The 14,900-nt window shown below is 43.8% G+C and overlaps 1 protein-coding gene across 6 annotated transcripts in view; it reads left to right on the top strand.

Moving 5' to 3' along the window:
- Positions 1 to 14,900, top strand: part of Dennd1a (DENN domain containing 1A) — a 502,935-nt gene that overhangs the window by 245,578 nt on the left and 242,457 nt on the right. For all 6 annotated transcript variants that reach the window (XM_059260209.1, XM_059260211.1, XM_059260210.1 and 3 more), the window contains 2 exons: positions 6,198 to 6,267; positions 11,674 to 11,754. In XM_059260209.1, the coding sequence (XP_059116192.1) occupies positions 6,198 to 6,267; positions 11,674 to 11,754 (151 nt within the window). The remainder of the gene's footprint in view (positions 1 to 6,197; positions 6,268 to 11,673; positions 11,755 to 14,900) is intronic.

Genomic DNA, 14,900 nt, shown 5'->3' with positions numbered 1-14,900 from the left:
GCAGTTGTTACTTCATTTTATCTTCCTATATAATATGCCCCAAGTATTTACTTGATAAATTTTTACAATAAATTCCTTTTATTATTTTCTTCTAAACTAGAGCCAGGGTATTTTATTGATCTTTTTCAAGTTTTAAGGATGACTGGATTACATTAGCTAGGATTTCCCTCTCAGGAAAGCAAGTAAGGCACTGGTTCTGATAGAGCTGAGTTTACTAAGAGAGAAGTAGCCACTTTCTGTGGTTTTAAATACTCATCACCAGGATGTTACTTCTCTTTCCTTGTCTCTTTGGTTCCTCCCCATCTCAGGTGCTCAGCAACCATGAAGCCCATTAGTTCAGTCCTTCAGAGTCCAGTCCTGCCTGCCCTCTGCCCTTCACCATTGTCCTTGCTCCAGCCCTTGTCTGTGAGAGGTATTCTTCTGTTTGTACTGATTGTTGTGCCCACTGCTTCCCACTTTCCCAGCTCATTCAGAACCCAGCCTCTGAGAAACAGAGCAGCTTGTACAGCTGCCAGCGCTGTTCTCTCAGTGCTGTGTGCCTGTTCTCTGCCATGCTCCTTACAGTATACACTCTAGTTGGTGTGCTTATACTGGTTTTGATGGAGGAAGATACTGTTCTGTGTGTAGTGTTTTAAATACTAACAAACTTACAGAAAAAATTGGAAGCTCAACGCAAGGGGATGCTTTTTTCCCCCTGTTTGAGATATATTGCTAAAATGATAACTAATAAAGGCAAACACTTTTTTATGCATTAAAAACATTGTTTTCTTTTATATAACTACATGCTAGTCATAAAAATGAAAAAGTTAATGAAATCTTTGGACAGTTCCTGTTCATGTTTTTAAGAAATCGGGTTCAGAATTAACATTGCATCTATTAGTAGTGTCTGTGCTTCAGTCTGGCCTGATTCTTCAGTGTTTCCTCCTTTATGAACAGGACAGCCAGGCTCTAGTATTGGAGAATAGTCCTCTGTGCTGTTTATCTGATGCTTTCTTGAGATGAGGCTCCGCTTCCACATCAAGGGTGTGATAAAGTTGTGCTGTTTTCTGTGGCATCTGTCTGGTGACACACTATTTTGTTCTGTTCTGTTATTTGATGAAGGTTGTAACCTTAGGGTTTTTCCTGTCTGTTTCCTTGTGATGGATAATTTGATTGTGAAGACTTACTCTCAGACTGTGCAAATAGCCCCATCACTCAGCAGATATTCTACTTGTCATTTTTATCTGCCTGGACTCCATATAATCCCTTCGTTATGTGCTTTGATGTTCAGATTGTCACAGATTCTGTCAGTAAGGAGGAGCTCCCTCTCACCAACTTTTGTGTCCTGTTGATATGTTCTAACCATGTGTTGAACACTGCCTTGCTTCTTATGGCACGAAGTATTTCTTAGCTCCGGCCGTGGAAACAGACGCTTCTTCAGAGAACCCTCATTCTTAGTAGAGAATGTTATTTGGAAGTTCACATCTAGGCACTGAAGGTGCCCATTATAATCGAAGCATCTCTTGTCACAGGCCTTTTCTGTCACTCAGTCTAGAAACTCTGTGTGTGTGTGTGTGTGTGTGTGTGTGTGTGTGTGTGTGTGTGGTGTGATCTGAATGTGCACATTTGTATTTTTATTTGTATCTCTGTATGCCATTATTTCACAATCATATCTAACCAGGATTCATTCTTCTTTCTTCTCTAACCATATTTCTAATTCACATGTCTGATATCAAGATCCTTGGTTTCTATTGTATGCTTAGTTATTTGATCACTTCCCTTGTATGTCACCAGGCTTCTGCTACACCTCCCTTCCTACATGGCTGCATTCCCTCACTCTATTTGGACTGACACTTTAGATGGAACTGTCACCTCCTCCTACCATAGACACCCTTCTCATATCATCTGCTTGCATAGTTCCTGGCTGCCCTGCACTGATGCCCTCCTCTCCTCTCTCCCGGACTGGGCTGCCCTGCACTGATGCCCTCCTCTCCTCTCTCCCGGACTGGGCTGCCCTCCTCTCCTCTCTCCCACACCAGGCTGACTCCTGATGCTCTCTTTGCTCTGCGTAGCTTTCTGCACTCTTGTTGCTGTTGTCACCTTCTCTCCCTCGTGAGCTCCTGCTGCAGCTTCCATTCTCTCTCTCTCTCTCTCTCTCTCTCTCTCTCTCTCTCTCTCTCTCTCTCTCTCTCTCTCTCTCTCTAGTGGTTAGCTGGATGCAGACGTATAATCCTATCTCACACACATCCCTCAGCAAGTTGGCTATCCTAACCATCCATTTAGTGAAGGGAGATCAGAAGACCGAGAGTCTGACTTCATTTAGACTCAGTTCCTAAGATCAGTTCTGGAGGGAACAGCTCATCCAGCTGACATGTTGAAAAGTGGAAGGTTTTCATCCAGCCTGTGCTGACACTCAGGCTAGCTGGTTTATGTCCATACAGGCCATGGCTGCTGCACCATGGGGCCATTTAAGGATCATTGTGAAGTGGGCTATTGTTAAAATGATGTCTGGAACCCAGGCTGCACTGCCTCCATTCCCACAATACTCATCAGGCCATGTGGAGAGGTTTCTGTGGCTCTACAACTCTTTTAACTTTAAGATTTTCTGTGGATTCCCACAAAACAGCACTGCCCTATTGACGTGAGGACCAAGCTACCTGAACTGTGAGAGGTGTGTGGATCCAGGCTGGTAGCTGTGAGGCAGGTCTCTGCTCTTTCCCTCTCTGCTGATGGGATCGTGATAATGATCCATTAGGATTCTGTGTCACTCCAAAAGTCTGAAGTAACAGTGCTTGGGAAGGATAGCTGGCTTCTCCCACCTAGACACCCTCTCCTATGTTCATTTCTTTTCTGGACCAGAACTTCCTAGTCATTTGTCATCTTAGTCCTAGTGCTTAGACTGAGCCCACCACGTAGTGCTCTCCTGCAGGGAGATGCAAGTATACCCAACCTAACAGTTTGAGACCCTGAAGGTGGCCAAGGAGGAGCTATCTGATAGGGTACTTGTCAGCTGGGAAGCATTGTTTACTCACTGCTGACAGACATGCACAGGATGGAGTGGGGGCTACATGTCTTCACCTGCAGCCTCCTGGTAGTCTGGCTGGGTGCAAGCACTAATGAAGCAGGATAGGAAGTGCCAACGGACAGAGCTCAGCTGTGAACCATGGCCCTTCTAGCTGGGGAAGCTGGACACTTTAAAGGAGAAGACAGCTGCAGCTTGGTTTCAGAACCCTAGCACTGCCATCACTAAGCATTCATCTGTCAGCACACAGGGGACAACATGTGGGGAACAGTTGTATCTGGTCAGGCCAGAAGGAGAGAGAAATGCCTGGCTTCCGGATAACTAACTACCGAGCAGTCCATGACCAATGGTTCTGCCCACCATAACCAAAGGAATCGGTTTGATGAGGCAGAAGCTGGAAGAGTGAAGTGGGCTGGCTCTGTGGACCAGACAGTCCTCACCAAATGAGGCTACTGAGGCTGCAGGATGTTCGCCAGGCTCTGTGAGTTGACTGGTTGTCCTAAACTACTTTAGTATGCACTCTAGTTCCAAAGCCTGAGAGAAGCAGGCAGCCCTAACTACTTTTTTAGTATGCACTCTTGTTCCAAAGCCTGAGAGAAGCAGGCAGCCCTACTGTACTGCTTCCTGTATTCTTCATAAAAGGAGCTGGGTTTTGCTTTCCTCTGCATCTCCCCTGCTTGTCCCTTTCCTCTTTTCTGACTCCCAGATGTTGGTTTTACCTAGTGGTATTTTCTTCCAGGCTGGGTTTGTTTACTAAGAGTCCTCTAATCTGTATGGTTTGCTTGGGGGCGGGGGAGCGTGTTTCTTGTTCTACTCTAATGGCTTTTAGCTCATGAAGGTTTATTTAACAGAAGAGGAAGGGAGCATGTTATCTCGTGCCTAATCCCTCTTGAATGTTTACATTGCTCTGCCAGGGCTAGTGCTGTGGAGAGTGGCAGCAGCCATTTGCTCTGGAAGAGTCCATATGTGGCTGCCAGAGCTGATGGAAACATATTAACATAAGTGATAATACTGTCATAGAAGTGAAAAGTTAAGTTGCTTATCAGTATATTTTGATAAGCTACTTAAATTTTACAGTAGCATGTTCTGGCTTCAGACAGACGTCACAGATAGGAGCTTATGCACTTTATCTGTCCTCTCTATTACCTCTCACTTCATTTATTACTCTCAGTGGTCCAGCAGTAATCTGTACAGAGTTCTGATCCCTTCTCCCGGGCAGGATGTCACATCTGGGCCCTGCCTTGGGTCCAGGCCTATCAGTAACAAACGCCATTTGCGTAGCAGAATAAATGTGAGCAGACCCAAGCAGCAAGCTTCTCACATGCCTGTTCTCAGTAGTTTTGGGAATTTTCCTAAGACAGAACAAAGCATTTAAAGTGGGGGCTGGGTATACTTCTTGGAGTAGGGATAATTCTCACTAACTTTTCCATGACTCTAAGGGCCCTTGCTATCTGCTAGTCTTCATCTAGGTGTGTGTATGCAGGTGTGTGTGCATGTGCATGTATGTGCTTGTGTTTCCCAATAAACTCTGAACTCAGAATGTAGGGCCAAGCTCCATTTTTGGTCTTGGTGCTGAATACAGCAAAGGAAGGTGTGCTCCCTTCTCTGTTTGTGTAGTCTGTTGAAAAAAAAACAAAAACATGCTGTTGAATGCTATGCTGTAGGAGGGGACATTGTAACAGTCGTGTATTCATGAGCACAATGGAAAAGAAAGAATTGGGGCACAAAAGTAGGGGCAAGAGGAGTCAGGCAAGATCCTGAGAAGGGAGAGCCACAAAAGCCCTCCTGAGGAGCATGGACTGCTGCTTCCTGTAGGAATGGGATGCCACTACAGTAACTGAATGTGCTATGTAGATTTGTAATTTTTTTTGGGGGGGGGGCGGTGGTGCAGCGGGGGTGGGGGGGTGGGGAGTCAGTTCCTTTTATTCACTCATAATAACGAATATTATTTATTCATTAGTAACAGAGATCAGAATGGGGAAAAAACAAAAAGAGGGTGCTGGGAATCATAGCCCTCCATTGGAGAGGCTCAAGCTTCCCAGAATCCCTTGTCCCTCCCCACTTTGGGCACTTGGTGTGGAGAGTGAGAGAACAGAGACTGGGCATGATTGACAAGACTACAGAAGGCACTAGTGGGTTATCTCTTTGACCTGTGGGAGGGCTGGGGGGGCTCCCAGGGAGGACGAGAGGCTCTGACGTCCTGGCCTGGCCTAAATCTTTTCCTTTCCCTTTCTTGGCTTTGCTCTTCATTTGGTTACCAAGTGGCCTCCTGGCACTGGGTGTTACACCAAGCCTCCTTGGACTTAGGTGCCTGTGTCGGAATGTACTGGATCTGGGTCCACAGGTGCCTTCTCAGACAAATGTCTATGTCCTTGCTGCTGGGGGTGCAGGGTCCTCAGGTCTACTACACACACTTGCCACCCCTAGCCCCCAGACCAACCTGTTCACTTTGTCTTTTTGGTCATCAGAGGAGTTGAGTGCCAGGAAGTCAAGAAGGGCTAGGGGAAAGAAACCTCAGGCTGCACATCACTGGCTGCCTGTGCAGCTTCACCCTCTCTGGCAAGGTCCATCCAGACTTCCATTTTTTGATAGGCCATTCTGACAGCCACACAGGAGGTCAATTTCACAAGTGAGCTCTGCTGGCACACCATCCTGTGAATTAAGAGGAGCAATGGTCAGGACCTGCTAGATAGCAGAGGGGACAGAGTTATCTATATGCTACAGCCCATATACCACAGATGCAGTAGAGGTGGGAGATCTGATGGACTAACGTGATTGGTTTTTGTTGTACAAGGCATGTGGGACACAGAGGCCAACAATGGACATGCTGTGCATTGCTGTGTGTCCAGTCATGAGAAATAGAATGGATGCTTTCCTAGAGAGTATAGGAATGGTGGGAGAGGCCTCGCTACTCAAACATGGTGTCTGATTGCAGACTCTAGTTTGAATTTCCTCTCTATGAACCTAGTTTTGAGGCACAGGAATAATTCATAATGGACATTTAGTGTTCTGCCTCACACAGGCATGTTTTTATAACCCAGAAATAATTAACATTTAAGTAGTTTGGGTTTGTATCAGTCATGGCTAGAATCTTGAGGATGTAGAGAAAATCTGAAATGTTTTTGTTTGAGTTAAGCTCTCATTCAGGCTTTTGACTTGCATGCTAACATTTCTTGTGTTTCTTTGTCTTCCTCAGCTACCTCCCCTGGTTCGAGGTGTTTTATAAGCTTCTTAACATCTTGGCAGATTACACGACAAAACAACAGGTATTTGCCTTTTTAAAAAATAATTGTTTTTAACAAGCAAACTTTTTATGATTATGAAAGTAATATGTGTCTTATATTCCACTAAAACATTTATGAAAAAAGTAATGCATGCCCATCCTCGAAAGGTTGGGAAATTAAGAAAATAGTGGAAGGGAAAAGAAAATCACTTCTCACTTAGTATGCCTTACCTCATCCCCAAAATAAATATTGCTAAAATTTTTAGTTGTTTCTTCATTGTTTTTTTCCTTTTGAGGTAAGGAAATAATAACTAGACTGCTCATGTTCCCAGCGTTAATGTCAGATTTTCCCAACAACCCTGAAAGTTCACAAAGTATGCCATGTTACAGATCACTTAACTGACAGGTGACTTAACACCTGCTACACTCCCCATTTTTATAAAATTTTGTGGTATTTTTATAGTAATTCTTGTAAGGGTCTGAAAATTCCTATAACAGTTCTGCTGTACCTTAACTACCTTTGGGAACTCTGCAAATGAGGATTCTGTTTGTCATGGATTAAAAAAGATTTGGGCCGGGCGGTGGTGGCGCATGCCTTTAATCCCAGCACTCGGGAGGCAGAGCCAGGTGGATCTCTGTGAGTTCGAGGCCAGCCTGGGCTACCAAGTGAGTTCCAGGAAAAGGCGCAAAGCTGCACAGAGAAACCCTGTCTCGAAAAACCAAAAAAAAAAAAAAAAAAAAAGATTTGGGTTAAAATGAGAAAGAATGCACCGAGTAACCAAGCTAAAGTGATATATAGCATAATTGTTAAATGCCATCAGTATTTTTCCTTTTGATTTATCTATAGTATCCTGGTTCTGAAAATGTTCTATTAAAAAATTACAGTTCTACATTATTGGGCTTAAAGGGCCTCAAATCTGTGTATGTTTGTTTTAATTTTTCTCCCTGTGACTTACATAATGTAGGCTCTCAGAAAGCCTGCCGTGGGGCACCTTGGTTACTCGGTGCTTTCTTTCTCATTTTAACCCAAATCTTTTTTAATCCATGACAAACAGAATCCTCATTTGCAGAGTTCCCTGAAACATGTTTCGGGAAATGCTGTTTAGGGGGTGGGGAGTGGAAATTGAGTATGCAGTGGATAACTCTTTTCTTTGAGTGAGTTGTACTCAGTGGCAAATGTATTCCAGAGGTCACAACAGATGGCAGGAATGGTTCATAGAAATGGCTTCTCACTCATCACACTCAGTGTGAAAGGAAGCATCAGGTCAGGAATTCTATCATAGAAGAACTTTGATGAATGAGGTAGCAGGCTGCCATGGGATCTGTTCATTGATTTCTGTTGCACATTTAGCTTTGGTCAGACATTCAGGTTTCCACTCAATTTGAAAGGTATCTTTAATAAATAAAAGTATGTAACACGTTGTTTCTGAACTGGAGACTTGACTCATGTTTTTGTAACCCACCTTTATACTCCATTTAGTTTTGAAAACAACAGTGCAACCTAGTACTCTTTTTAAAATGTATCTAAAAATGCTCATACCCATAGTCCTAGCATTCGAGAGGCAGCTAGGAGATCAGGAATTCAAAACCATCCTTAACTACAAATAGAGATTTAGGCAGCTTGCGGCTCACTTGCTGGTTAAGTGAGTTTGAAGCCAGTCTGGGCTACATGAGACCTTATCTCAAAGAAGTTAAAAAGGAGGGAAGAAAGAACAAAAGAAAAAAAAATCCTGCATTGTTACAAGGTTTTACACAATGTTGAATGCTTTCTATATTCTTGGATGAGGTCTGGCTGGCTGGCATGGATTCTCCCATGAAGTCTGGTTACTGCGATGTAACTTGGCTTTTTTTTTTTTTTTTTTTTTTTGAGATTAAAATGTCACCATTATTGATTACAAGGGGCAGGCTAAAGATCAGAAGTTCTTTCTCTCTGTGGGCAAGTGACTCCCTAATATTTCTTTCTTTTGTTTTTTATTTTTTTAATGCCGAATGCCTTTTTGCACCGTTCTCTCTGTCATACCTGTCTTCTGTGTGGGGAGTGGAGAAAGCTCTGGGTGTGCGAAAGCCTGAGTGAATTGTGTGTTGTTGACACAGGCATGGCCATATCAAGGACCCAATGCCTTGGGCCCATGGTACATAGCAAAGCCTTCCTTCCTGGTCCTAGTGCAAATGTTGACAGTGTGTGTAGAAAACGCCCAGCATAGCTTTATCCTCCCAGATGATTTTGGCCTGAAGACTGCTATTGTACAGAAATGCTAAACTTACCTCCTTGACTGGGCTGTACACCAATACGCCGTCCCCTTGGTTCAGCTGTGTGCAATAACCTCCCCTCCCTGTTCAACTGTGTAAAATAAACACTCTGAGCTTCCCTGATGGTGGGACTTCTCCATCAGAGAGCCCAGTTTTCCAAAAAAAAAAAAGGGAAGAAAAAGGGAAGGGAGGAAGGAAGAGAGGGAAGGAAGGAGAACTTGGGAAAGGAGGGTGCTATAAACTGAGCATGACCCTGTGGGACCAGTGCTTTTGTCCTCTGAGCCTATTGAGGCCCCTGCCTTATGCTGTATGGGAAGCTGAGATCAGTCATATGACTTAGTTGGCTGGAGTCTATTTTTCCTGACTCAACATACCTACAGAGTTTGTTCTGACCAAAGGAATTATGATAAAACAGAGTAAGGACTCTTGTCTATGATTGGCTTGATGAATAGATGTTGACCACTCAGTCAGAACAGGATGAACGGAAGGGAGATTTCAGTATCCCTGGTCAGCAAGCATGAAGACATTAACTTGGATCTCCAGCACCCACATAGAAGACAGGCACAGCAGCTGTTGCATCTAATCCAAGCACTCAGGAGGAGGGGCAGGCAGATCCCTGGAACCCATTAGACATAAATCCTAGCTGAATAAATGAGCTCTGGATTTACTGAGAGCCCTTGTCTTAAAAAATAAAGTGTAGACCAATCTAGGAAGACGCCTGACATTGGCCAGAGGTGTCCATGTACACATGCAAACACAAGAACACTTACATACATCATAAACACATGGAAACCAAGATCCAAACAAAACCCCAGTATGTTTGTTCCCTAAAAACAGCCTTCTCCCATCCAGAAGTTACAGGATTGTTGGATGAGGCAAGCTTCTATTTGGGAAGGTATATGTGTAACCAGTGAGAGTCACCAAGTGTTGTAGTCTAAGATGGGGTGTAGGGATTTCTGTGTGGGTCCTGGCCCCAGTGTTGTCAGATCCTGGATGACAGAAAGGGGATCTGCATGAAAGGAATGACAGGAAACCTGAGCTGGGTGGCAGCCTGCTTGGGTGTTGGAGCCAAAGGAGATGAAGTGTGTATGTGGGAAAGTGGGAGTAGACGTGATGTGAGATGTGGGGACTCAGTGGGGATCTGCAGAGATCCAAACAGGAAGGGAACCAGCAGTGGTGACTCAGTGCTTGGTGCCAGAGCATGAGATAGGAAGACCTAGCCCCAAGATAGAGCGAGACTTTTTTACCTTTGTGCAGTGCAAAGAGAAGGAACAGGAGTAACTCCTGTGTTGGCCTGGAATTGGAGACATCCTTGTGAATCTAAGGCTTTAAGTATGCAAAGAGAAAAGTGAGTTGAGATGTGAAGTGCATGTGATGGCCTGTCTATGTGGTACTTGGTGGCTCTGACCACTGAAGGCCTGGTGTCAGCATTTCCAAAAGACAACAAGCATAAGCACACATGCTCCCAGACCTGACTGCAGATACTCCCCAAGGAAAGGAGCCCTCGCATTCTAAAGAATGGACCACTTTCAGCACTCATGTAGGAAAACTGTAAGATGATGCTAAAATGTCTTTTGTGCCCCAATTTAAAGTATTCAAAATATGATGGGGACATGTGCTTAAGACACAAAAATAAGGATAAGGGCCAAGAGGTTCCTAGTTACCTTAGTCTGGAGCATCAAGACAAATACTGACAGCAAATGAAAGCTATACACTTACAGTAAGATAAATAATAAACAGCTAGATTCAAAGCTTGAGGGATGAAATACTTACATAAAATGTCATGCTACAAAATGCTTTTTTAATGTTGGGGGAGGGGTTGCCCAATAGAGATCTGAGATGAAATAGTCAAGAGGCAAGAAAACTTCCTCAATAAAGGGCAAGCTGAGATTCACAAGGAAACATCTGACAGTTGAGACTCATTCTGCAAAATGGGCGATCAAGGTCCTACAAATCTAGGGAAAACAAAGATTTTTCCAACAAAAGGAGTCAGCTCTACTGAAGGCCACTCAACTGATTTTATTGCCATGAGGATATGTGCAGCACAGCAGGCACAGGATTAGGTGGCAATGCTGTGCTGAGGCATATTTCCTGGTTGTGATGATTAAACAAGGTTGTTTGGAGGAAGCACATGTGTGTGTGTGTGTGTGTGTGCACATGATGAGGTATAATGCCAACAATTCATTCTCAAACAGTCCAGGAAGTGAAGGGGCCTTTGACTGTTTCTAAAATTGTTCTGTAGGTGTGAGACTGCTTAAAAAGCAAAACTAACCCTGTGCACACACATTCAAGCTTGAATGTCCTCTAAGAAACTTGATTGTCAGAGTACATACTGAATCAAGCTTGTAAACTAAGTTCATCCCTTTCATCTCAGGCTCCCTGCCAGAGGCAGAGAGGGCTGCAGACTTGGACACAACAATCCTGCCTTCCTCCTGGGCTGTGCAGCCTATTGTCCAGTATGAGACTAGTGCTTCCCTCTTCAGACCTTCACGTTTCCCAAGTGGCTGGGCTAGAGGATCCAGTAGTTAGGACATGGCTGCCCATGTAAACTTAACTTTCTTTTATTAACACACAGAATTCCATGGGAAAGAAGTGGCTTTTGAATCGTTTTGTGAGCGCTGTTGTTTTGAGCATCTTAAAGGCGAATCTGTTTTGAGTCGAATAATTTGTGTTGCTTTGTATGTTATTCAGCTGCTCAGTTTCCCTAATTAACATGCAGGACTGCTGTCCTGTATCACATGCTGGTGAACTTGCTTTATTTCTAACTTTCCATAATTGGAGGCTGCTACATGTACCCAGTGAACACTCAATAAAATTAATTGAGGGTAATGATGATGAAGACAAGATCCACAGTGTCATTGTTATTTCTCCCAACCACCCCCGCCCTGGAAGCTCAGATTGTTTGCTTTTAGAAGTTGTTGCTATGGAGTTGAAGGGATAGATGTGCTGAGAGCTTATGGTATATGATCCATAAAAGGTGGTCATGGTAGGTGTCTGACTGAAAAGAAAATGTCAAACTTGATGTGGGAGGATCAGTTTGGCTCTTGTGTTTGAGCCATAAGCAATGTCCTTTATCCAGCCCTACTTAAATATGAAACATATTTCTGTCCTGGGGCTAGTGTCTCCTATCTGTCTCTCTCTGCACCTAGACCTTACTGCAGGTCCAGCTTTTGTTACTTGGGCCTTTTCTTTTTTTCAGGAAAGTCAGTGGAATGAACTTCTTGAAACACTGCACCGACTTCCCATCCCTGACCCCGGAGTGTCTGTTCATCTCAGCGTGGTAAGTAGGGCAGAATGGTGGCCACCCTAAGCAAGAATGTCTGTATGGACCTTCAGAAGAGGCCAGAGCCACACTCTTACTTAGTGTGAGCCCTGGATTCAAGGCAGGCTGGGGTGTGGGATTATCGCTCTCTGAGATTCACTGAAGAATAGATGCTTCCTAAATGACCACTCATATTCTTAGTCACAGATGCAAGGAATAGGATGGCTGGAGCTGTTAGCCTCATCATCCCATCTTTGGCCACCTATATTACTCTGTATCACAGTCAAAGCCCATTCTGGACCCTTAGTGTTCAACATTACCTCTCTCCTATTTGCCTCTTAACTCGTGCATCCTTCAAAACCAATTCTGATTCTGCTTCCTAAGGAATCCTCCCCTGACCTCACAGGCTGAATTAGGCCTTCTCTTTGGCCCTAATCTCCTTGCATGCTCTTGGAGACTTAGTTCCATCCTGTGGGAGTAAGCTGGTTTCCAGTCTCCATCCGTTGAAGACAGAGCGAGAGTCCTCAGTATAATTCCTGGCCTACAGCAGTCATGGTTTCTTTGTGTGCTTTGAGATACATCCTGTACATTGTGCAGTGTGCCAAGGTAAACTCTGAGCCAACTGATGGGAAATTTCTGTTCCGGTTGTCTCTTTTACTAGTGCTTGAAGTGACTTAAATCATGACCTCTAACTATACATAAGGCTCAGCTTCCTTGTTTGTCAGATAGTGCATAGAATTTTTTCTGTGATTCAGTTACTAAATTATTTGATCTTTTAGATGGAAGCAGTCATTTTCTTTATCAGATTCTGTAGTGGGCATCCTTTGGCCAGGCACCCACTGTCATGCAGACCTGTCTCTATCCCACAGCCCTGGCAGGTTAGAGAGTCTTTTCTTCCAGATTCTCAAGAAACAGATACAATGCTGGTTTCAGGGATCAGGAAGGTGTCTGGTTCTATAGGCAAACTAATGGGTTTTACCAGAACGCTATCAAAAGCCACAGTACTGTCAATAATGATAACAATAACAAATCTATTTATGTTCCTAATTTATACTAAATATACACCTCTGGTGCTCAAAATTGTTCACAATGTAGGTGTTACCATTCCCATGCCATAGAAGAAAGATTTAGAGAGGGAAAGGTATGCATGCAAAATCATGTGGTTTAGAAATGATGGCCCAGCTTTTACAATGCTGAGCTAAAAGGAGGAAGGGACAGAGACAGGGAGGGAGGTGGGAAGCAGGAAAGAGGGAAGGAATTTACTTATGGAGAATTTGCTTGTGGGGAGTAGGGACTGCCATTTAGACACAGTCATCACTGAAGCAGAGCAGCCCTGCCTTTGTCTCAGTCTTTTTTCCTAAACAGCTTGACCTTACTGCTTCAGTCTGTAATGACATCCAACAGGTAGCTGTGGAGCAGCCTGGCCAGGTCACCAGCTGCCACTCCTTCCCCAAATGTCTGCACAGGCAGCATGCTGTCATGCCTCAAGGATGAGCCAGCTCAGGGACAGGAGGAACTTTTGGGTGTGCAGCTGTTTCATTCCAGTGGATTCTAGGAATGTTTCTGACCTCCCCTGGTCCCCAGCATTTCATGGGCGATGGAGCAAGACAGAATCTCCAAGGACAGCCTGGGGACTAGCTGGCTTAGAGTTCTGCCGGCTCATTTTTCACAATCCATTGCATCTGTAAAGGCCGATTCCCCCTCTTCACTAGATAGTCTTCTTCCCAAAATGCATTTCTATTTGAAGGGCTAGCATCTCATTTGTAATAGAAATCCTAAAATATTGGTGAGATGCCAAGCCTGGGCTTTGTTTGTTTAACCACTTTTTACAAGAGAATGTTCCTGTGTAGCTAATATAGGTGATTGAGAAAAATAGAAATGCAAACTAGCAGTTTGAACAGTAATACTTGCGTATTGAAATCCATTTATTGAGCTAGGTGTGGTAGTGCATGCCTGTAATCCCAACATTCTGGAAGCAGAGTCAGGAGGATCGGTGCAAGGCCAAAACCAGTCTAGTCAGTATCGCAAGTTTCAGACCAGCTGGAGCTACATAGTGAAACCCTATGTCCAAATAAGTAAAATAATAATTAAATAAAGTACCATTTGTTGTGTGCTAAATGCCTCATCTATGGAGTGCTTACTCAAGCTCCTTTATGTTTGTGAATGAAAGCACAGACATAAGAGTGATGTGGCAGAAAGGGCCGGGGTGTGGTTAGTTACCCCACTCTGGGTCCAACCTAGTTCCTCTATATAGTCATCTTAGACTATTTGCCTCTCTGAACATTAGTTGATCTGTTTTTAATATGGAGATAATATCTATCTTCAAATTTTACTGTGGAAATTAGAAGTGATATTTATAAAGTATTTAATGTCAAGTTTTCCATAAGCAGATATTCAGTAAATTTCTTTTGAGTGTCAGACAAGCAGCTTATTGTTGCCATCATTCATAACAGCTTGTCTCCAGGACCCTTTATTCTAGAAAGACTATACAATTCATTTTTCTAGAAACCTACTTACTCTCCCATTACCCAGGAGCTAAGGGTTAGGGGAGAGGTGAAGATCTGAGCTCAGGCCATGGCTGAGCTGAACCTTGCTTTCCTGGCCTTTCACAATCCATCTTTAATTGTCTAGCATGAGGCTCCTTCCCGTACCACTTACCATTATCTTCTGAGCCTTTAAAATCAGCAGCAGAAGTGGCATTAGACCAGTCAGTTTTCATTTAACTTGGAAATAGATACAGGCTTATTACAAACATGGAGATGCTTCATTACATATCTTTGAAGTCTTCGTCACCCTTTTTGTCACCCACTCCAACTCTCTTCCATGACAATCACACTGTAAGTGAAGAGCTCATCCTCCGTTGGCAGCCATCTGTATCCATCTCAGATGGAGTGGCCTTTGGCTGGGACTGTCCTGAGCATCATATGAGCAGATTTTGACTACAGTATTGATTGATATGACCTCAGATGCTGAAATAGAATTACAGGATTGGTGGGGACATCCTGTCACTTAGTGAGTGAATCTAGTGTCATTTGGTTTCTAAGAGTCCATTGCCCTATTGAGCAATAAATTACAAAACTGTCCACTTCTTTGTGTTCAGAAATCTGCAAATATCACATGGGAATTTAGACTTCAGCTTCTTTTGAGTTTTTCATTCATGTCCC

Source organism: Peromyscus eremicus, chromosome 4, assembly GCF_949786415.1.
Source record: "Peromyscus eremicus chromosome 4, PerEre_H2_v1, whole genome shotgun sequence".
In the NCBI taxonomy this organism is placed as follows: domain Eukaryota; kingdom Metazoa; phylum Chordata; class Mammalia; order Rodentia; family Cricetidae; genus Peromyscus; species Peromyscus eremicus.
The sequence above is the reverse complement of the archived record's forward strand: the minus strand, read 5'-3'. Positions and strand labels throughout refer to the sequence as shown.